General features: G+C 35.3%; 1 protein-coding gene across 15 annotated transcripts in view; it reads right to left on the reverse strand.

The window, feature by feature from the left end:
• The window catches only part of ntng1a (netrin g1a), a 104,031-nt gene that overhangs the window by 38,288 nt on the left and 40,740 nt on the right, over nucleotides 1-25,003 (reverse strand). For all 15 annotated transcript variants that reach the window (XM_051098174.1, XM_051098160.1, XM_051098161.1 and 12 more), the window contains exon 3: nucleotides 17,720-18,363. In XM_051098174.1, coding sequence (XP_050954131.1) covers nucleotides 17,720-18,363 — 644 coding nt within the window. The remainder of the gene's footprint in view (nucleotides 1-17,719; nucleotides 18,364-25,003) is intronic.

Raw genomic sequence — 25,003 nt, forward strand, 5'->3', positions numbered from 1 at the left:
ATCTGTGTTTTCATTGTTATATGATAGGGGGCGCTATTGCACATCTTCTGTGCAGAATTTCCAAAAATATAAGTGAAGTTAAGAAGAAACCAAAACAACAGATACTTCCACATTTAATCTAACACAATCGTCAGACATAAAACAGCATCTAAACCATGTAAAACAGTTTATAGTTTACTGAGATTATAAGTGTACTAAAATGTTTAAAAAGTAATTAATTAATTAAATACTATCAGTATACCTGTAAGTTCACTTGCAGTACCAAATGAAAACATAGATGTAAACTAGTTGTTTACTACTGTTACACATAAAGTATACTTAAAATTATACTTTTATATATTAGAAAGTGGGTCAATTTAGTTCCAAGAAGTATTGAAATAGTACACTGATATTTGTATATATACTACATAAAGAATCCTTAAAAAATACTTTAACTTAAGTATACTTTATAAAATAAATTTAAGTATACTTCTTTTGGGTAAGGGTTGACAGAATTTTCAATATTTTAAATTAGGGCTGTCAAATGATTAATTGCGATTAATTGCATACAAAATAAAAGTTTGAGTTTGCCTAATATATGTGTGTGTACTGTGTGAAATTATTATTTATATATAAATACACACAAATTAATGTATATATTTAAGAGAAATATGTTATTTATGTACAAAATATTTTTATTTATATATATATATATATATATATAAATTATATAAAAATTATAATAAAATATACTTGCAAATATTTCTTAAATATATGCATAAATGTGTTTGTATTTCAAATACATAATAATTAAATACAGTACACACACATATGTTAGGCAAACTCAAACTTTTATTTTGTATCCGATTAATCACGATTAATCGTTTGACAGCCCTATTTTAAATATATAAATAAAAGTTTAAACTTTCTGTTTGCTACCTTCAAAATTAGGAATTAAACTGAAGTCATTTTCAATTCAGTTTATTTTGTAGTGTAGGATGAGTAAAACTGGTAAAACTAATTGGTGTTGCTTAAACATTTGTAAAATGTAAAGACAAAGAGAAAGAAATTCCTATTCATCTGCAGATCCCCAGTCCGGTTTACAAAGCATCTTACAGCGCAAGCAGCAGAAAAGCCCTTATAAGCCTGACAGGCGAGCTCAACACACGCCAGCCATGACCATACAGACGACATGGCTCTCTCTGATGGAGTATCGCTGCGGGAATTCGTTTTAAGCAAAACTCACGAATCTGGCTTTACCCAGCCAATCTGTTGTCTCGTTTCCCGTCCCCTTCACACCACTGCAGCAAACAGCTTGTGTTTCGGTATTATCATTCTGGAAAAACAAGGGTTCGTGACCTTCTTCGATTGCTGAATGTGTAGCGTGGCGGATGAGGGATGTATTTAAATCTTAATGTGTCGGGTCTGAGGGAGGCGGGTGAGGGGAGGTCGGAGGATATCTGCGTTGTAATGATGCATGGCTGTATGGGGCTGGTGAATTGGCCTGGCTCAGATTGCCAAGTTCTCCCCAGACGCTCTGATTAAAGACTCTTAATCCATCATCAGAGGCGGCCTGAACCGCACAGATGTGCTCAGGGTCAGAGGGCAGTCCGCGATCGGAATCCTACAGCGCTTTGCGTCTTCATCTGTCCCGTACAACAGGCATCAGCCCAGAGTGAGGAGAGAAATATTAGATGTAAGCACCTCATAAATTCTTTGCTAAAGCACCTTTAGACAGAATAGACGTTCAGAACGAATGTAAAAGCTTCCCACGCATAGCTGATTGAAAGAAACATCACTGTAATCTAAAGCAGGGTGACGTACTCGAATGTTGTGTGTGTGTGTGTGAGGTTATCAGAGGCAGAAATGTTGAGTGAAGGTGAGGTCAGTACAGGGATTACTCATATATATCCATCAACAGACATTTTATAAGTGATCATACCTCCCCCCTTACTAATTAAATATGTCATGCCTATGAATGTAGATGCTGTCAACAAATAAAAAAAGAAAGCTTACATTGAATACAATGGGCTTTATTCCTGAAAGTTTCCTACATATAATGTATGAGTACATACAGAGAAATTTCCATTAAAAAACTTTTTTTTTTTTTTTTTTTTTGCTCTTTCAAATTACTTTGTTAAATGAGCTGAAGCAATATAATCTTCAACATTTTGTCGCAAGTTAATTTCATTATGTTGTAATGTCATTTCATTTCATAACTAACAGGGCAGTGGAATCTGTAGTTCCCCGTTTGCTTTGCATTGGACTGCATTAGGAGCGTAAATGTTGAAATCAAGTGTAATTTAATTTATTTTAAGGAAAGATAAAGACTATCTAGTGTTTCATGTTCAGTTATGATGCAGAATGATGCAGAAAAATTAATATTTTTGAGTTTTAAAACCAATTGTGTGGAAATTTTAATATCATTTAATTCAACTGATTCGAAATCATTAAAATGTTAATTATTTTACCAAAATAAGAGGGATCATACAAAATGCATGTTATTGTTCATTTATTACTGACCTGAATAAGATATTTCACATAAAAATGTACAAAACACAAGTCTCCAAAAATGCCAAGTGTCCCAAAAGAGAAAATAATAGCTGAATTTATAAAAATGATCCCGTTCAAAAGTTTACATACACTTGATTCTTAATACTGTTGTTCTTTTGTTCTTACCTGAATGTTGTTTTTTTGTTTAGTGATAGTTGCTCATGAGTCCCTTGTTTGTCTTGAACAGTTAAACTGCCCGCTGTTCTTCAAAAAATCTTTCAGGTCCCACAAATTCTTTGATTTTTTCCAACATTTTTATGTATTTGAACCCTTTCCAACAATGACTGTATGATTTTGAGATCCATCTTTTCACAGTTAGGAAAACTGAGGGACTCACATGCAATTACTACAGAAAGTCCAAATGCTCAAGGATACTCCAGGAAAAACCATGCATTAAGAGCCAAGGGGTGAAAACTTTTGAACAGAACATTTTTTCTTATTTTGCTTAAATATCATATTTTTTCATTTAGTACTGCTCTTCAGATGTTACAGAAGATAGTTACATGTTTCCTAGAAGACAAAATAAGTTAAATTTACCCTGATCTTCAAATTCCAAAGGTTTTCACCCCCTGGCTTTTAATGCATCGTGTTTCCTTCTGAAGCATCAGTGAGCGTTTGAACCTTCTGTAATAGTTGCAAATGAGTCCTTCAGTTGTCCTCAGTGTGATTAGATGGATCTCAAAATCATACAGTCATTGTTGGAAAGGGTTCAAATACACAAAAATGCTGAAAAACAACAGATTTTGTGGGACCTAAAGAACAGCGGGCAGTTGAACTGTTCAGGACAAACAAAGGACAAACAATTATTATTAACAAAAAAAAAATATATATACAGATGTGGATCATTTAGGTGAGAGCACAGCATTAAGAATCAAGTGTATGTAAACTTTTGAACTGGGTCATTTTTATTAAAATTCAGCTATTACTTTCTCTTGGGGACTACATGTAAATATCTTGTTCCGGACAGTACTAAATAAACAATAACATGCATTTTGTGTGATCCCTCATATTTTGGTAAAATAATTAACATTTTTAATAATTCTGAAAGGGGGATGCAAACTTTTGACCTTAACTGTATATATATAAATAAAAAATATATACACATATTTACAACAAAAACTAATAAAAAATGACAAAAACACAACAAATTACAAAAAATTTAACTAACATTAAAATGAAACCAGCAAATATACAAATAAAATCTCATTTAAAAACTCTGATAGTGTCTTATTGATACTAAAATATCACTGTTACACGTGCAGGAAGTGTCTCAATTCCCTTCTCAGGTTTGGCTCCAGTATATCGCATAAATGCAAAACAAAAATTGAAATTGTTAGGCGATGCATACAAATAGTTTTTTTTTCTTTTTGCACCAGCTAACATTTTTCATGTTTTACGAATGAGGCCAACTGGATATAATCAAGCGCCTTAACATTTCAGAAAGCAAGAAAGTGATTAATGATGACCCAAACTTTCCTCTTCAGATAGAATGACATAAACTTAACCCTGATTTTGACACATTAACATAATAATTCTTTCCTTACAGTGCTAATCTGAAAGGAAGGCTAATAGCTTTATTCCAGTCAATGGCTTTGAATGGGATAGGGATTTTGTTGGAACCTCTAAATGGGATCAGCCTTCCCGGGGTAACACTGTGGCTTTGCTGTAAAAATCCTCCCTTCACCTCAGTATCAGCCGTGCTTACGGTGCTAAGCTGTGTATACATGCGCGTGCATGTATGTGTTGCGTGCATGTGAATTTGCACAAGGGACATCAGTCTGCGTGTGTTGATTTTTCACACTGAGTTTGCATACTCTAAAACACGTAATTAATCTATTTGTGGTGTGATTGCACACATGTTCCTTTGCTGAGCGCTCTGTAAAGGAGGAGGAACAGAATAAGGGCTGTGCCATCTGTGAGTGATCAGGTCAGAGAGAGATAAAGAGAGAGACGCAGACAGAGACGGCGTGAGTGAGTAGAATGCAAATCAGCCCTGCCTGGGAGGAATGAGTCTTTGTGACGGTGTGAGAGAAATGTGCATCTAAACAGTGATTCAGACTCGTGCTCAAGACATATTCACACTAATTCCCAAGGCACTTTCACAAAACACACATGAATCGCTGGTCACATCAGCTGCATTTAGCGTGCACTTGAAATTACTGATTTCAAAGTCAATATGTGCTACATTTGTGCTTGTGAACACACTGGCCCTCTGATCTGCAAATTGCTGGGGAACGTTAAAATATGCAGCACCTTTCACATGCCTGCTTTTTTTTATTAATCTTAATATTTGATGTTGTCAACACTTCTTTTTAAAGCCCTTTTTAAATGAAACATTAGCAGCAGGTTTTTATTTTTAAAGCAACTGCAAAAAATGTCACCCTTTTGATTCTGAGATATATTTTTAATAGCATGTGAAATGAATAGCTGCACTGCATCTGTTACATCTCGTTTCTTTACAGAATACGGGTTGTATTAAATGTATGCTTTTCCACAAGGTGGACTGGCGTGCTTCCACACAGTACTTCAAACAAACGAGAGGGAAAAAAACCCCTGAAAAAACAATGTCTGTCTTTAGTCTAAACAGAGGATATTGTTTAAAAAGGGTCAAAGAGTACATAATATAAGCAGACTGGTTTGCTTACACCCTCTAGGCTATGGTCTGTCTCTCTCCTCTGACTGAATGTGCTGGATCAGGCAGTCGCTGGTAATCAGTAAGGGTGTCTAGAGGCATCCAAACGTTCAGCATGTTATCATTAACACAGTTCTCAGTCAGTCAGCACAGTCCCAAAAGACACAACATTCTCTTCACGGAGAAGCGAATGCATTTCCCAGTCACTGGTTGGCTGTTACATTATTGATAAGTCAGAGTGGTTCAGCCGTTCTTCTTACTTAAAGTCAAACAGGTGAAATAATTATCAGCATGTTTACTAGGCTGCCGGTTGCTCAGGTCTTACAAATCTGGAATGCAACCGCGGAATGTTGCGTAGATTTTTTTTTGTACAAATTTAATGAGGACAACACTCAGTCTCATGAGCTTGGTTTCTTTTTGATGGACTTTCAAATACATATTTTAAATCAGCGGTGGATGCGTGTGTTTATTCATGCATCAACCAAAACTTCACCTTCTGTGAAACAAGTGAAGGAGAAACCACCCGAGCCACAACACTGACAGACTTTGCAACTGAACACATACAAAAATGCGCAAATTAATCTCATATTTCAAAGCAACGTCATTTTCGTATCATTTAATTATTACATCAGCTCTGTTTTCAAAACCTAGTGAGCTATTTACCTAGACAGAAGTCACAAGAATTCACTGACATGCTCAATGAAAAAATTATGAGAAATATTATGTGGGATGCTGCATTTAAATGAAGCAGCCTATGTGGACAACAAGGCAGTTCACTAGGATTTGAGACAGAGCTAAAATGTTTCTACTACTAAAACGTTTCTATCTACTAATACTGACACATATTCACTAGAACCTTACTATATATATATATATATATATATATATATATATATATAAATGATATATATATGCAGTGTCAGTAGTTCTCCGTGTACTGTGTGACTGACAGATGGCTCCTTTCTGACACCCACAAGTATTTGCCTGTGCTTGTCTCACAGAGTGGAGGTTACAGTGCATGTGCCAGTCAAATGGTAATATATATATATGCACGCACACTCTGTACGAGGCTTTCGGTTTAATACGCATTACAAACCGTACAATTCATTGGAGTAATCCTACACTCTTAAAAATGAAGGTTCCAAAAGGGTGTTTTTGCAGTGATGCTGTAGAAGAATTGTTGGTTCCCCAAAGAACCTTTCAGTGAACCGTTTTAAAAGAGACATTTTGAAGAACATTTTAAAAATCTAAAGAACCTTTTTTGACTATAAAGAACCCATTTCTGAATTTGAAAGGTTCCATGGATGTTCAAGATTCTTCAAAGATACCAATAAAGAACCTTTATTTTTAAGACTAAGGTAAAAGTCAAAAGAAAAAAATATTTTTAAGGTCATGCAGTACTTTATGATGTTAGCTGATGTTAAAAAAAAAAAAATAATAAAGGAAATTTCTCTGGCATTTCATTGTTTTTGCTATATCAAAAATGTACCGAACCACGACACTTACCGAACGTACCAAACCGTGAATCTGTGTCGTAACGAGCCGAATGAGAATTTTGTGGACCGTTACACTCCTAATATACACTACCGTTCAAAAGTTTGGGGTCAGTACATTTTTATTGTTTTTTTCTTTTTTTTTCTTTTTTTTTAAGAAATTAATACTTTTATTCACCAAGGATGTATTAAGTTAATAATTAAAAGTTTATTAAAAGTTAATAATAAATAATTTACATTGTTATAAAATATTTATATTTTGAATAAACACTGTACTCCTGAAAAAAAAAAAAAATCACAGCTTCCAAAAAATATTTGGCAGCACAACTGTTGATATTATCCAACATTGATCATTCTAATAATAAATCCGCATATTAGAATGATTTCTGAAGGATCATGTGACACTTAAGACTGGAGTAACAGCTGATAAAAATTCAGCTTTTCATCACAGGAATAAATTCTATTTTAAAGTATGTTAAAATAAAAAACATTATTTTATATTGTAAAAACAATTTTCAATATTAATGTTTTTTTTCCCTATATTTTTAATCAAATAAATGCAGCCTTGATGAGCATACGAGACTTCTTTAAAGACTATTACAAGTCTTACTGACCCCAAACTTTTGAACGGTAGTGTATATATATATTACAATTACAACATATATATATTATACACATGCACACAGTCTTAAAGGTCCACTGAAGTGCCTTGAAACACGCAGCGTTATTCTATGTGGTGACGTAATTTCAACTGAAACAGGAAAACATTTATATCTGCTTGGCTACTCGGTAAAACCGCATTTGACAGCTTATGACAGTCACAGTCTAATAGATTACCCTCTATATTCAATATCAAACAAAACAGTGATCATAATCATGATGTGGCTGTGTAGTTTTGAGTGTTTAATATATGCCGATTTGTGCATATCATCCGCTCCCTGCAATTGCGTCTCTGGACCTGAGCCAAAGCCCGGAGTAGACTGTGCGCGCTGCTGCAGTTCGCCTGACACAACGCAAAACCAGACCTCATTTGCCCCAATAGAAAGCATATTTACGCTGTCTGAATCATTCCCTGTCACCTACATTGAGCATTACATGTCATTCACACTACAGAAAATACTAACACTGTGAACAAGTGACCAGCTTCAACGTCTATTTATAGTGTAGGGGGCGGGACGCTTCGGATTCTAGAGCGCATTTGATTGTACAGAAATTTTGATGAGAAGCATCAAGTGCATGAAGTGCATCGTGATGTCATCAAAATCATTGATCCATATTGGCGGCAGTGAGAGACTGTAAGTTTTGAATGCTTATATCTTATAAACGCGAATTTTGTCATTGTTTTGGAGCACACTACCTTACAGATAACCGTAAGGCTAACATATTTATACTAAAAGCCAAAAAAATGTTAATTTTAATTTCATGGGGACTTATAAGGCCAAAGTATACTGTTTACGCGTGCACGAGGGACAGCGTACAGTGCACGTGACACAAATTTCGTCATCGGAAGAGTATGTGTGTACTGTACGTGCACCAACCATTTTTTGTGATTTTTGTACTTTGTACGTGTAGGTCGTACATTTGCATTTAAGTTATTTTGCAGTAATCAGTCGTTCCACCAGGAGGCAACACTGGCCAGGCCAATTGTTTCACAGTAGTAAAGGAAAGTAAAGAGACACAACAACAACAACAAAATACCGAAGACTGCAACAACAACAAACACCCACAATGACAAGCGCTTGTGAGCGAGAAGGTATAAGACAGCCCAGCTTTGGTTTAAAAGGGTTCAAAAATATCAGATATCAGTCATAACTTAACATGAAAAAATAAAGCAGACACTGGACATGGATGAAGCTTTCTAAAACGCATGTGTCGGCCGTCTGCGATTGCGCACAACATCAAATGGAGTATAGTTTGAAAGGCTACGCGTTTGATAGTATACTTTGGGGTTTAAGTAGCAAGGGTATATTTGTAGCAATAGCAAAAAATAAAAAAAATTTCTTTCATGCCAAAAATCATTAAGATATTACGTAAAGATCATGTTTCTATTACGTAAATTTCTTACTGTAAATATATCAAAACTTAATTTTTGATATATATATATATATATATATATATATGCTATTAATGCTAATGATACAATATGTTATATAATATATGTAATATATGTTAGATTGCTATTAATTTAAATTAAAGGTATTGGTATCAACCACTAAAATTTTATTATTGTGACAAACCTAATACACACTCAATAAATGAATGCCAAAATGACCAGATGACAGATGCCCGCTCTCTTAAGCTCTTAAATATCACCACCACGAAATGGTGATATTTGATTGACGTTTCCTCCGGGGTGTTGACGGAGTTTAGTTTGCCATCATAAATTGCTCCTTTATAATTCATAAAATCAATTGGCCTGACAAACAAAGAGCACGCCAGCATTTTTTTTTTTACAGGAGCTAATTAAACATGTGAACTGCAGAATGATTCGCATGAAACAGAGATAGATTAGCCCTCCCCCTTTCAATTCTGACCAAGCACGGCAGTCACGCATCAACCCAGCACGACACACACACACATGTACACACACACACACACACACATCTGGGACCTGGCAGCTGGGCTAACCAGATATGACGCTTTCTGCTTCTGTTTTGCCGCACAACCCTTCTCCTCTGCTCTCCCTCCTTCTACTCCTCATTTTTTCTACCTCTACGGACTGCAGGTGCTCTGCTCGGGGAACTCTCAAAGCAGTGGGTATCTTATTATGGCGAGGCGATGGTGGAGAGAGACAGAACAGTGAGCCCCATGTGCTCTGACAGGAAATGCTGGGCAATATGTGAAGCTCTTTGTATGAAAACCACAGGCTGTGAAACACCAACAAGCAGATCTGTTATCCGTAAATAAGTTAAAGAGAGTGCACAGGTCGGGCAGAGACAGAGGGAAAAGATGCAAGAGCAAAACAAATAGATTAACTGAGAGATTTTCTGGACTGCAGGAGTGGCAGTGTTTCTGTTTTGTGACTTGTTAAGATGCTTTAAACGAGCTTCTGCGGGTCTAATGGTAACGGGTTGACAAGCCAGGTGTCACCTTCCATTACCTTGAGTGATGCTACCTGTCTGCTGTTCATTCATTCTGAGAACTACAACTGCCTGCTTAAGAACAACAAAGAAGATGAGTCATAAAAAGACACTGTTAGGCTTTTGCGAGAAGAAAAGCAAACAAATCATTTACTATTTTATAATTGTTCTTGTTTTTATTGTATTAATACTCCTCTTTTTATGAATGTTTTATATTCTTAGTACCAGCACCAGCATGAAAACTCTTTATAAAATGGCAGTGGTCTTCAAAATCAAGGTCAGCGTTTAGGCAGATGTGGACAGGGATAAGCAGATGCAGAGAACTGAAGGACTAAATGCACTCATCAATCAAAAGAGAGCAGAGTTACTCTGAGGAATTGTGGGAAATAATCCTTCACCTGCATTCCGTTTAATTCCCAAATCGTTGAAAGGAGAGGTCAGCTAATGCACTTTTAATTTTCACCAGTTTCAACTTAAAAACTTAAGTTCAGCAGCCGTCTTAAATTTTTAATTTTAATTTTAAAAATTAAAAAAAAAAAAAAAAATATTTAAATGTTAATTTTTTTATTAGCTTTTTTTTTAAGTCTAGTATGCTCACCAGGTTGTATTTATTTGATAGAAAAAATGCAGTAAAAACAGTTTACTGTAAAATATTATTGCAATTCAAAATAACTGTTTTCTATTTTAATATATTTAAAATAGAACTTATTCCTGTGATCCAAAGCTAAATTTTCAGCATCATTACTCCGTGTCACATGATCCTTCACACTGTAAAAAGTTTTCACCAGTTTCAACTTAAAAACGTAAGTTTAGCAGCTGCCTTAAAATTTTAAGTTAAATTAACTTAAAAGTACAAGTCATTTCAACTCACAAGTTAAATCATCTTAAGAGTGCAAGTCAGTGCAACTCACTACAATAAAATAAGTTTAAATGACTTGTAATTTTGAGTTGATTTAACTTATGAGTTGCAATAACTTGTACCAGTTGAAAGTGGTAAAACGTTTTACAGCAAGCAAGAGAGACTGAGATTCTGAGAGAAAATAAGCTGGTAGCACGGGTATATTTGTAGCAATAGCCAAAAGTACATTGTATGGGTCAAATTTATCAATTTTTTTTTAATGCCAAAAATCATTAGAATAAATTTCCTGCCGTAAATATATATCAAAACTTAATTTTTGATTAGTAATACGCATTGCTAAGTACTACATTTAGACAGCCTTAAAGGCTATTTTCTCAATATTTCGTTTTTTTATATATATATAATTAAAAAAATAACAATAAATAATATAATAATTTATAATGAAGAATAATAATGAATAATATTTTTTTAAATAAGTTTAAATGACTTGTAATTTTAATTTGATATAACTTATAAGTTGAAATACTTATGTATTTATTGTTTTTTTTTTTTTTTTTTTTTTTAATGCCAAAAATCATTAGAATACATTTCCTACCATAAATATATCAAAACTTAATTTTTGATTAGTAATATGCTACAAACTTCATTTGGACAACCTTAAAGGCGATTTTTTCAATATTTTGATTAAAAAAAAATAATAATAATAATATAATAATTTATAATAATAAATAATATTTTTTAAAATAAGTTTAAATAACTTTAATAAATTTTTAAGTTGATTTAACTTGTGAGTTGAAATAGCCAAAAATACATTGTATGGGTCAAATTTATCAAATCCCAAAAATCATTAGGATAAATTTCCTACCATAAATATATCAAAACCTAACTTTCGATTAGTAATATGCATTGCTAAGAACTTCATTTTTAAATAATAATAAAAAACTAAAATAAATAATATAATAATTTATAATAATCATAATTAATACTTTTTTCAAAATAAGCTGAAATGACTTGTAATTTTAAGTTGATTTAACTTATGAGTTGAAATAACTTGTACCAGTTGAAACTAGTAAAAACTTTTTTCAGCAAGCAAGAGAGAAAATAAGCTGGACATTTCTTGAGTTGGCTCAAGGGATGCAGTGACAACAGCTATGTATCCACAGGGTCAAGTGTGTATTTTTACACATTAAATTGTTTTCTTAGCTGAGTTGACGCCTTGAAACGCATTTGTGAATAACATGATGACTGGATGATGAATGAGGTGCCAGAATCAATTGGGTGTGTAATTACACTTCATCATTTGGATCTCTGTGCTCCGATTCTGTTTCTCACAGTAGAAACACACACACACATACACAGAGTCTCATATTAACTGCCTGGGCAGCAGCTTCCTGATGTGTCAATGGTGTTAAGAGGTCAAATGGAATATATCTAAATCGGTGTCCATATCAACCAATATAAAAACTTGCACTGGAATTCTTCCATTTCTGTAACAATAGCACAAAATCAAACGCTTTAAATAAAATCAGAGAAATGCAAATCGGATTGCAATCATCTGAAGCCGGGAGGTTATAACATGATTAGATTAAGTTTTGTGGTGAAAGAGCATGTGGAACAGAAGACTGCTGAAACATCAGATGACCGGACCAATGAAATGTGCTGATGTGGAAGAGCTGAAGTGCCGAGCGCAGCACATGAGATGGCAAGAGGAAGATACAGAGCGGAATGACTTATTCAGGAAGGGATGGGGTGGGGGGGTGTGGGGCGAATCTCGAAATTAGCACAAATAGATTATCTGTCCTCCGGTTCCTGGCCTCAGCACGGCCCAAGCAGGCCAGAAAAAAGAAAAAGAGAAAAACACATTGACTTCTCAGCGAACGACTGCCTGTCCGAGCAGCCAAGGAGGACCGCAATTAAACGATCAATCACCGTATCATCGATCCCCGAGGGAGACAACTGTATCCGGGCCTAACTAAAAATGCAACGGTTTTGCACAGATAACAGAAAACCATTTGAAATGGAGCAAGGGCTCTGTTTTCTTGTGTAAATAGATTTACACATACTGATCATGTTAAGAAAGTACAGTTTTTTTGTGATACACTACCAAAGTTTTTGAACAGTAAGATTTTTTTGATTTAAAAAAAAAAAAGTATTTTCTGCTCACCAAGCCTGCATTTATTTGATTCAAAGTACAGCAAAAACAGTAAAATTTTAAAATATTTTAACAATTTAAAATAACTGTTTTCTTTTCGAATATATTTTAAAATGTAATTTATTTCTGTGATCAAAGCTAAATTTTCAGCATCATCACTCCAGTCTTCAGTGTCACATGATCCTTCAGAAATCATTCTAATATGCTGATTTGCTGTTCAAGAAACATTTTTATTATTATAAATATTTAAAACAGTTGAGTACATTTTTTCCAGGATTCTTTAATAAATAGAAAAATCCAAAGATCAGCATTTATCTGACATAAAAAGCTTTTGTAAGATTATATGCTATACCATTCAAAAGCTTGGAGTCAGTATATATTTTTTTTATTTTTGGGAAAGAAATTATAGAAATTAATACTTTTATTTAGCAAGGATGCTTTAAATTGATCAAAAGTGATATTTAAAATGTTACAAAAGATTCTATTTCAGATAAATGCTGTTCTTCTGAACTTTCTATTCATCAAAGAAACCTAAAAAAAATTTCCTCAGCATAATAATAATAATAATAATAATAATAATAATAATAATAATAATAATAATAATAATAAATGTTTTTTGAGCAGCAAATCAGAATATTAGAATGATTTCTGAAGGATCATGTGACTGGAGTAATGATGCTTAAAATTCAGCTTTGAAATCACAGGAATAAATTATATGTACAAAATTGAAAACAGTTATTTTAAATAGTAAAAATATTTCAGAATTGTACTGTTTTTGCTGTACTTTGGATCACATAAATGCAGGCTTGGTGAGCAGAAGAGACTTCTTTAAAAACATTAAAAATCTTACTGTTCAAAAACTTTTGACTGGTAGTGTATATATTTAATTTATATAATATTTTATCATATACATTGATCCTCTTTCAGTCAATAAAGAAATGTCAAAATGTTAATAACCCACTGAAAGACCTTCTAAATGAGTGAACGAACCAGCCAGTCGCAAACTACTAAAACACATTTAATGCTGATCTGTAAGATTTGCTTATTCAATTTCTGTCCTGACCATTAATAATGTAGCACACAACGATGCATCAATCTAAAAAGACAGCATGATAGTTGCGATTCATAAATTAAAAGACTGCCTTTTAGACATGGCTGTTGAATGAGACATTTACACCCCTCTTTATCCTCACTGCAAGCTAACCAGGAACAGTAGGAGTCTTCGGTTCTCCTGCAGAGACTACGGTTGAGAGAGAGGGCTGATGTATAATGCATACATTATACATCAGAATGAGTGAGGGCCAGCAGTGTGTCAGAGGAGACAGAGTCAGACTCAAGCTGTTCCTCCAGGAGCCTGCTTCATCCCTCCTTTAATTACACTCTATTGATCAAACACAGATGGAGGGGGGAATGAGGGATGAAGTAAAAGACAGAAAGAAAAAGAAAGACAGAAGGACAAGGAGAAAGAAGTGTTGTGTGTAGTTTTCAGACTGAGAGCGAAAGAGACTATTACTATTGCTGCAGTATCTAGTATATACAGTGCACAGTATGCAAATTTTGTGACCTACTACATTTGCCAAAATGCTTACTACATGAAATAATGTATGTCAACATGCAATGCTTAAATTTCCATTTCCAGAGCAATGGATGAACCAGAAGTAAATTTAGCGACAAAAGTGTAGCTGAAAACGGAAAATGACTATAATTAATACAATTATATTAAAATATGATTATACTAAAATAACACATAATTTTACTGCTTTATATTTATATTTATAAATATCTATATAGAATATAATAGATTCAATATAGACTTGATAGAAAATAGAATATAGTCTATAACCTATTAGGTTTTACAGTGCCTTTACACTTCAGATGAAGGACAACCTAATTTTTCTTTTTTAACAGTTTCTCACACTAAGGCAACACTGCTCCAATGTATTTGTATTATTAGATAGTAATCTACTCTTCCAAAACGTACATACGGTTGAAGTCAAAAGTTTACACACACCTTGAGGAATTAGCAAAATGTTAATTATTTTACCAAAATAAGAGGGATCATACAAAATGCATGTTCTTTCTTTTATTTAGTACTGACCTGAGTAATATATTTCACATAAAAGATGTTTACATATAGTCAACAAAAGAAAATAATAGTTTAATTTATAAAAATGACCCAAGATTCTCTGTTTTTTCAGCATTTTTTTTTGTATATGAACCCTTTCCAACAATGACTGTATGATTTTGAGATCCATCTTTTCACGTTGAGGACAACTGAGGGACTCATATGCAACTACTACAGAAGGTTAAAATGCTCACTGATGTGTCAGAAGGAAACACAACGCATTAAGATCCGGGGTGTGAAAACGTTTTGAATTTGATGATTAGGGTAAATTTAACTTGTTTTGTCTTCTGGAAAAAGTTTAACTATATTCTGTAGCTTTTAAAAGGCAGTACTAAATGAAAGAAATGTATATATTTAGGCAAAATAAGAATTCTTAATTCTTAAGAATTCTTAATTCTGTTCAAAAGTTTTCACACCCCGGCTCCCAATGCATTGTTTTTCCATCTGGAGCATCAGTGAGCATTTGACCCTTCTGTAATAGTTGCATATGAGTCCCTCAGTTGTCCTCAGTGTGAAAAGACGGATCTCAAAATCATACAGTCATTGTTGGAAAGGGTTCAAATACACAAAAATGCTGACCTGAAGGATTTTTCTGAAGAACAGCGGGTTTAAAAAAAAAAAAAAACAGCTGTGAATCATTCAGGTCACAACACAGTATTAGGAATCAAGAATCAAATTTATGTAAACTTTTGAACGTCTTTTATGTGAAATATCTTATTCAGGTCAGTACTAAATTAAATTAACATGCATTTTGTATAATCCCTCTTGTTTTGGTAAAATAATTAACATTTTGCAGATTCTGCAAGGTGTATGTACACTTTTGACTTCAACTGTATTTGACCCTCATAACAAAATTTGATACTAAATCAGTATTAATAATTATGGTATCTTCATACAACAAACAGTAGTGTGTGACACTGGTCTAAAGTGTGCATTCCCTGCTCTTTTCTTTCATTTTTCTGACCTACTTAGCTCTCTGTTCTAGGGCTGCATCTTGGCTCCTTTGTCTCATACCGATATAGACTGAAACTCTTCTGAGATCAGGAATTCCTGTGCTTGGGGTCATCTCCCTCCTGCCAGACTCTAGTGGCTCGTGCACTGTGAGGCAGAAACACATTTCAGGGGATGAAGGAGCGTATGCTTCCTGTGAGCACTGTGAGCATGTGGAGGGAGATGAATCATGATTCTCCATGACAGGGAGGCTCAGAGAAAAGCCCACAACACCGAACATGCTGCTGAACTCTGGATTACCTTTTTAGAAACAAGACGACAAGTCACTGCTCTCATAAATATCCGTCAGAGATGACACTCACCGATCATCACTGTGCACCATTAATGAGAACACAGCCTTGAGGGAAGTTTAAAATTTACAGCCTTCTGTGATCAACTGTCATCTTCACCCAGTAACAGGTTTAGAAACATTCACATGCACAACACACGGCATTGTACACTTTGATGTGAAACATTCTTTATTATTATTATTATTATTATTACTATCAATATTTAAAACAGTTGAGTAAATTTTTTTAGGATTCTTTGATAAATAGAAAGATCCAAAGATCAGCATTTTTATTTATTTTTTTGGAAAATAATTAACACTTTTATTTAGCAAGGATGCTTTAAATTGATCAAAAGTAATAATAAAGACATTTATAATGTTACAAAACATTTCTATTTCAGATAAATGCTGTTCTTCTGATTTTCTATTAATTAAAGAAACCTGAAAAAAATTCTACTCAGCTGTTTTCAACGTAATAATAATAATGATGATGATGATGATGATGATGATAAACAACAATAATAATAATAATAATAATAATGTTTTTAAAGCAGCAAATCAGAATATTAGAAAGATTTCTGAAGGATCATGTGACTGGAGTAATGATGCTAAAAATTCTGCTTTGAAATCACAGGAATAAATTACATTTTAAAACATATTAAAATAAAAAACAGTTCTTTTAAATATAAAAAATATTTCAATATTTTACTGTTTTTGCTGTACTTTAGAACAAATAAATGCAGGCTTGGTGAGCAGAAGAAACCTCTTTAAAAAAATATATATATAAAAAAAATCTTACTGTGCAAAAACTTTTGACTGGTAGTGTACAATAAAACAAAATGACAGAGCGATTCACCTACATTAGGTACTTAAATTAGGTTTTCTTTGAACGAATTAGCATCTTTATTATTGACCTCAAACCCTAATGAGCTGGACAGGTAGGGACAGACGCGGAACTTAATCAAGTCTCCTTGTTAAGACTGAAAGAACTGAACATGTAAAGGTGAGATGAGATGGAGGCGGGTAAGGCCCCTGATACGTGTATAATTAGAGAATGAACTCCTGTTTATAGCCTGGGTGTCAGAACAGTGAATTTCACAGTCTTGAGATTGATCACAGGGTGTCAAATTGGAAAGTATATTTCAGAACACTGCAAAAAATCCTGACTATGCAAGACTTTGGTAAATCATGAACAATCTAAAAAAGCTTTCTAATTTCAATAAGGTTCTCATTTCGGAAAACACGCACACACTGAAATTAAAGAGTTAATAAGAACAGTAGCTCTTGCTGGATTCCCAAAGTACATATTTGCGCTTACACTAAATGTTTCCCCCAGATTGTTAAAAATAATTGTAAGACCAATTCACTGTAGTTCTGTCTAGCTGTTTAAATAAATCAAGCCTATGCATAAAATATGCCCCTAAAAATATAAAGTGAAGTACACCTACCCTGCCTCCCAATACACAGAAGTACAGAATAAGAAATGGTTTGTTAAGAGAACAAAAAAGAAAAGAGCCGTTGGCAATCCCCAACTAAAATTTGACTGCAACCAAGTTAAATGTCTTACCTGCCATGTACTTTAATGTCAGAGATGGCGTAGAAGTATCTGGAAAGGTTGTTCTCATCCACCATGGTGGCGCCCGTGGCAGGTCTGAGCAGACGTATGCGCAGATCAGTGATGGTGAAAAAGTCTCTCAGGTTCTTGGTGGTGTCCAGTTGTCCATAAAGCGAGGCCATATTGTGCAGCTTGGGCCCGGCGAACAGTGCGAAACGGTCTTTGATTTCAAAGCGTACGGTCTTGTCGTTCTTCCACACGTAGCCTCTGGAATATTCCTCGGTGCAGATAATGTCCAGCAACGTGTGCTGGGTAATGTCCTTCACCGTTTTGGGCTCCATAGTGAAAGCATCAAGGCAGTCGGTAGCATAGAACTGGTAGGGCTGCCAGCTACGTCCATAGTCTAGAGACTTTTCCAAAACCATCTGCTCCGGCCGACCTGACTCAAAAGTGATGACAATGTCGTCGGTCAGCTCAATGGTTTTGTTCCATGACAGGGTTATGTTGACCGCCAGAGGTTTAGGGTATTTCTTCCAGGAGCTGGACTGCCAGAAGGTGGTGGGGTTGCGGCCCTCAAAGTCAAACATGAGTTCAGGAGGGTGGGCAAGCTCCTCTGTGGCTGCGTCGCACTCGTTGTTGCACATATAGGGGTTTTCCTACAAGATAAAGAAGGCAACAGTTAAATAAGAATTTATAAAACAGTGCTGTAGTGAAGGCTAATGAAACAAAGGCGATTCATAGTTCAAAAGCACTGGCCTTGGCGGTACATGAGCGATATTATGGATATTAAGCAGTGGTAGAATCTATTCTCCAGCTGTTGGCTAAATCCAGATAAGGACTGGCCATTAAACACCCAAAGACTCATAGATCTTTTATAGAGCCATTTAAAGTCAAGTTCCCTCATGCAGACAACCAGTAAAACCAGTCTTGTTTAGCACATAATTTATGAGGAGATTATTCCCTGTTTTAAATTCAATCCATCAATCCATGACAATAAGGAGAACAGAGAGTCTCTAAAGAGGTAAAAATGGACAGTGTATTCATGTTAAAATGCTCATTAAAAAGAAAAATATGAAGGTCATACTGACAAAATGTGAATAATACACTCTCCCAGAGTCATTCTTTTGCATAAAGGCTACCTTGCTCTGCACCTTGAGGTAAGGACACCCAAAGAGGCACTGAAACAAGAGTGCGTACAGACCGTTGATGCTCTAATATCAACTATCCTTCCTATCACCATAGCATCTTCTCAAACTAATCACTGTACTGGTATGTTAAGCTGTGCCACATGCTGGCATTCACTAAGCAGGGGCTCGTGGGGCTGTTATATTGTCGGGTGGCGGTGGCGTCCTCCAGGAAATACCTCTCAAGAGAAACAAGCTCCAATTTATCTGAACAAGAAACACAGCAGCTGATTAAGTGGGAGATGTCTGTCTCTCTGCGGGAATCCGTAGGCCTGGACGCTGGGGAAGAGCGCAGTGATAAAGGATAGGTGGAGAAAGGGACTGCGGAGAAGAAAATGAGCGACACAGTGGCAGAGAGGTACACGGGGGGAAAAAAACTGAGTGCTTCTGTTAATAGGCTTTTCCTCTTGCCTTGTCCTCTAAGGCAATGTGACAACGAAGCCCTGACAACCATTTAACCTCTTAATTCTGACAAAGTGGCATTAATATGCTTTCCAGCCAGTCCTCTACAGCCATGCACATAAGCCTGGAGAATGATCAGACCCACCAGTGAGTCCACATGTCTTTCTCTAGACCATCCAGTCAAGAGGGCAGTGCTGTTCGCTCATGCTGTTTTGATGTGTGTGCTTCAGGCACTAGCCCTCCTATGGTCTAATTGGTGTCTACAGTACTGTATATTTAACAAGTGAGCATCACTATTGCTTATACATGGAGTGTGTGATTAAGTGATTTAAATAAACCACTTCCCCAAAGAACTGAGCTAAATTAAGCTAAAAATTGTTTTGTTTTGAAAATGAATGATAACTCGCATTGCACAGCTTGTTGAGGAGAGTGCAATTACTTTTCCTCCTGGCAGACAATAAAATTGGAAAACAAATTGCATTGACTTACACTGATGCCATATTTAGAAAGACTTGACGAAGGGCAACCATCTACAGTAGGAAACACCCAGAATTCCCTAGCAACTGCTTAGCTATGCAGTAAAAAAAAATCTGAAGATTTTATTTGGTGCATAGAAATCTCCATTTGACCACCCACAACAACCTAGTAAAGTATAGTAAAGTACGTTTTGCATGGGCAAGCACAAGAAAAATTGTTATTTGCTGCAAGATTCCGGAGCAATGAGTTATTTGTATAGATCCACAATATTATCGGACCGATATTGGAATCAGCTGATAATGGCTTTAAAAGATAACATCGGACCGATATGAAATATTATGCCGATATGTATTGCCGATAAGAGGAATGTGCTCAGGGTGTGCTAGCAATTAGATCAGCAGAAGTCAGCAGAAGGGTTGCCAGGTTTTCACAACAAAATCCACCCCAATTGCTACTTAAAACTAGCCCAATCGCATTTTGGAGGGGGTCCCCCGATAAAATTCGGATTCCAGGGGCTAAATATCATGTTATTGAAGTTGCTTTAATTGCAATGAGGTTGCATGAAAAACAACTCACGGCAACTGTGTTAACTGTTGGCAAAACTGGTCAGCAGTATGGCTCATACTTAAAGCAAAGTTTTGCCTGAATTATGAATAAAAAAAAAAAAAAAATCACAAACATGACAGATGTAAATTAAATAATTTTATCAATACTGATTTATTCATTAATGTGTAAAAAAATTATGAGCTCTAAAAGATTTTCAGAATTTTTGTAAAATCTTATAAAAATATTAAATAAAAAAAAAAAAAAATTGTTAAGGTTACCACTGCATTTTTCTGGGGGAAAAAAAATGCAGTGATTGCTATATAGTTTATTTATAATTATTTTCAAAGCTTTAATGTACTTTCATTATAAAAAACTTTTGTATTGTTTGTTTTATTCTAACAAATACGTTCTTGTTACTAACCAAAATTAAAAATTATTTGCTTTGAATTTCCACACAGGACAATTAAGGAAATTAACACTTGGTGTTGTTTCCAAACAAAAGGAAATGTATCGGTATCGGCATCGGCCAAAATGAGTTGGAAAAATATCGACATATCGGATATCGGCAAAAATCCAATATTGTGCATCCTTAGTTTTTTGGCTACCAAGCACAATTTAATAAAAACAGAAGACTGCAATGACACAATGTACACTAAAAGTATAATAAAACACCAAGGCTAGTTATGAAAATAATTAGTATGAAGGAGATAATATCTATGTATCTCTTGTATATATCACTTGTTGTTTCAGATTGTGCTTGGCTAGGACACTGTGTAAAAAAAAAAAAAAATCAAAAGCAAGATCTAAAGCAAAGCCACTACAGAGAAAGAAAAATGTGAAAGAGAGACAGTCAGAGAGAGATTTCACAGTAATTGTAAAGAATCAGCCTAAGCGTTCAAACACAGCATCTCCACAGATATTATATTTAAGGTCCACAATTTAATTTTATTTATTTATTTTGCAACACACACACATAGCCCCACACTTCCTCACAAGCTTTTTCATCCACAGGACTGTAATCTATGTTGCAGCTGCAAAAGTAAAGGCTGATGTGAGGAAATAGGTTGCACATTAATCCCTTATAAAGATTAATTAGGTGTTTTTCTTCCCCAGTCACTGCAAACCTCCTGTTTATCGGAGAGAGACATCACCTTTAAATGCAGCCCTTAAAAAGCAAAGTTTCCAGTTCTTTCATGCCACTGAGAGCCTTACGTAAAGATTAACTCACATTGACTCACATTAGAAAAACTGACATAGCTGCCACATCGACAAAGATCAGTAATTACTAAAGACATTTCTATTAATCCTAAACTGATCAGGACACCCAGGATACATAGACCAGGGCTAGGGAATTTGACAGCTGAGCGCAGCTGGAAAAGCAGACAGCTTTCTGTGAATTGGTGCTAATGACAGTGTAAGGCTCCAAACCGTGTAAGGTTAATCCCATCCACAAAGAGCTTGATGAAGTCTGATGAGCAAGAAAGAAGGCCAGAGACAGAAAGCGAGGCGAGGGAAAGAAAAATAGAAAGAGAGATGCGCTGCACATGGGCTGGTTCTAATCCGAGCCTGTTGTCCCCATTAAATGTGTTCTGGGTAATTTCACACCAACAAACACGCACGCACTCGTCATGAATCACCTCACACTTGCTTCCTAAACACAGCCGTCCTACAAACGCCGTTTGTCTGTTCAGCGCCCGGCTGAGCGTTTTTTTCATGGCTGATCACACATCGCTGTGGAATGAAGATGTATTATCAAAGCAATAATTTGTCTCAAACAGAAGAGTGCAAATGAAAGCCATGTCAACAGCCTGCCTCTTCACAGCCACAATCAACAGTGTATTGCTTATACTCGGTAATGACTCCCATTATTTTCCTGCTGATAATCTCACACATTGCAAGAGCAAGACTGAAGGCACTTTCACATGACTCATGTCAACATTTCCCAGTGCACTGAGCTCTACGGAGCGTCAGCAACTTTGCCTGGCATTAAGGGTATTGTAGCATGACTGTCAGAGATCAGACAGTATTAACTATGACCCTGTTTGCCACTGACCATTTGAACTGCAGCCAGTGATTACAGAGGAATTTGCATGACGTATCAATACATGTGTGGTGCATTGGGGTTGTGCACCACTCAGAATTTAAATGAGAATGGCAATTCCTGAACTCCAATTTGAATTTTAAAGCAAGGAAGTTAAATTGAATTAAAAACTCAAAGAACTATAACAAATTTTTAACTATACAATAAGACAATCTTCGAATACTGCCTTGACAAAGCCTTGTTTGAAAGCTAAAAAGACCTGAAATTTGAAGGTTTATGGGACCTCTTACTGTCATTCCAATTCAACTTCCTGTGGGTGTGGCCAGTTCAATTCAAATTCACATTTAGTAAACAAATGGTTCACCCAAAATGAAAATTCTGTCATTAATTACTCACCCTCATGTCGTTCCAAACCCGTAAGACCTTCGTTCATCTTCAGAACACAAATTAAGATATTTTTGATGAAATCTGAATGCTTTCTGAACAGTGTTAATTTCGCTAACGAATAATTTTCGTCAACAGCAATTCGAAAATGAGACGTTAACGAAACAAAAACTCATTTTGACAAAACTTTGAAGAAAATCTATTGACATTTTCGTCAGTTAATAAAAATGAGACGATTCAGAGCAAAGCTGCTGTGTGGTTAGGAGGTTAGATGCGTAAGTTACATTTGCTGCATGTCTCATAAAATGTTAAAAAATGTTAATATCTTGGAGTAGAAGAAAATCAGACATAAATTTGATGATGCAAAAGAGAACTCAATTTGGTCCGGTTGTCTAAGCGCAGACATCGAAGCAGCACAAGCGCACAAGTACTCTTTCGCAAAATGATGTTGAATTGTCGGTTTTGATGAGTATTCATGTAAACACACTCGGTTACGTATTGGGAGAATGTAAACAGTTGGGAAAATACCGGACGTGTATCAGTACATTGCATCCATGTATTCAGTTTTATAAAGGGACAGCAGCCTAATTTAGTTGCTACTGTCTGTGGCATTGATGTTAATCAAGCAACAATAGAAAGACAGGGAATCACTCAATGCTCTTGACTGAATCACTTTAGTAGCCCGAATACAGATTCATCTAAATTTATTTGTATAAATAAATATGTCTGGTTGAAAGAATGAAGAATGTGGTAAACAAGTTGTTACGAAGACTGTGTAATTAGTCTATATAACCATTGATATTTCATTGAAAAGACCATGTTATTGTTTCTTTATGAGAAGTGGTTTAATTTCATTTTAATATAAAGGCATGTTGCGTGTCACTGCAGTTAAATCTGTCTATCATGATAAAACCTTAATATCAAACCTATGAGTTTGGTCATTTTAGAGAAATGCTTAATAAATACATTACACTATAACTAAACCCATTAGATTTTAGCCAAATAAATCTACTGTAGATTAAAATCTTATGATATTTAGTCGACTAAATCTAGACAAACTAAAAACAATTCAAATGACTAAAATATGACTAAATCTAAATAGCATTTTAGACAGAAGACTTTGACTAAGACTAAATCAAAATTAACACTGTTTCTGACACTGCATAGACAGCAACTACCACATTTAAGGCCTAGAAAGGTAGTAAGGACATGCTTAAAACAGTCCATGCAACATCAGTGGTTCAACCTTAATTTTATGCAACTACGAGAATACTTTTTGTGCGCAAGGAAAACAAAAATAACGACTTCATTTAATTTCTTCCCTTCGTGGTAGGTGCGTTGTTGTCTATGCAGGATCAGAAAACTCTTGGATTTCATCAAAAATATCTTAATTTGTGTTCTGAAGATGAACGAATGTCTTGCGGGCTTGGTACGTGATATCTGCTGTATCTTTCATGTTGAGGTCAAAGTGTTCCATGAAGCTTGTGTAAGAGATAGACTGAAGCCCTGTCACAAGTAAAAGGGCATCAACGTCATTACTGTCAAGACAATAGTAGTATTTTAGGATCAATCTTGACCGAGCCACATGAAAAATTATTATTCAGGTGGGAATTTCTGGTCGAGGACAGAAGTGAATGAGATACGACTGTCCCACCGGCAGGCAAGGCTTCAGATTACCAGATCACCAATGTGACCGAGTATAAATTTACTGCGGCTGACAGCAGACTGTGATATATAGGACCAACCAATCAAACAAATCCTTTTGTGTGACAGATGTTTGTGACATGTTACCCAGATCACAGACTCTGTTGTCTCTGTTTCTATTTCTCTTTCTTTTCCCACTCGATGGTTCACATATGCGCACAGATGCGCACACATCAATATGCATCGCAACACAGCAAGCGTATTGTCTGTTCCATCACTCTCTTGCCATGCTTTTCACGTATTTGATTGTGGCTGTTTTGAGCTCTTCAGAAATGACAAATAGATCAATATCGTTTCATTGGAAATGAAATTACTATGCAGCGGCCACACTGAGATCGGTGCTCACGTTGTGAAATCTACTGTGTAATTGTCTCAGCTAAAGGAGAGCAGTGTGAAGAGCGATTTCTCCTCGATCGTTTCAAATGTTAATGTCTAATCTGTCAGAGGCCGTTTTGCCAGACCGCACGACAGGCTGAGGTCAGGGCATTTGCATATCTCTTATCCTGGCGCTAACATGAAATGATTTAAATCAAATATGTTCACATGACACGACATTAG

Source organism: Labeo rohita, chromosome 24 (assembly GCF_022985175.1).
Source record: "Labeo rohita strain BAU-BD-2019 chromosome 24, IGBB_LRoh.1.0, whole genome shotgun sequence".
Classification (NCBI taxonomy): domain Eukaryota; kingdom Metazoa; phylum Chordata; class Actinopteri; order Cypriniformes; family Cyprinidae; genus Labeo; species Labeo rohita.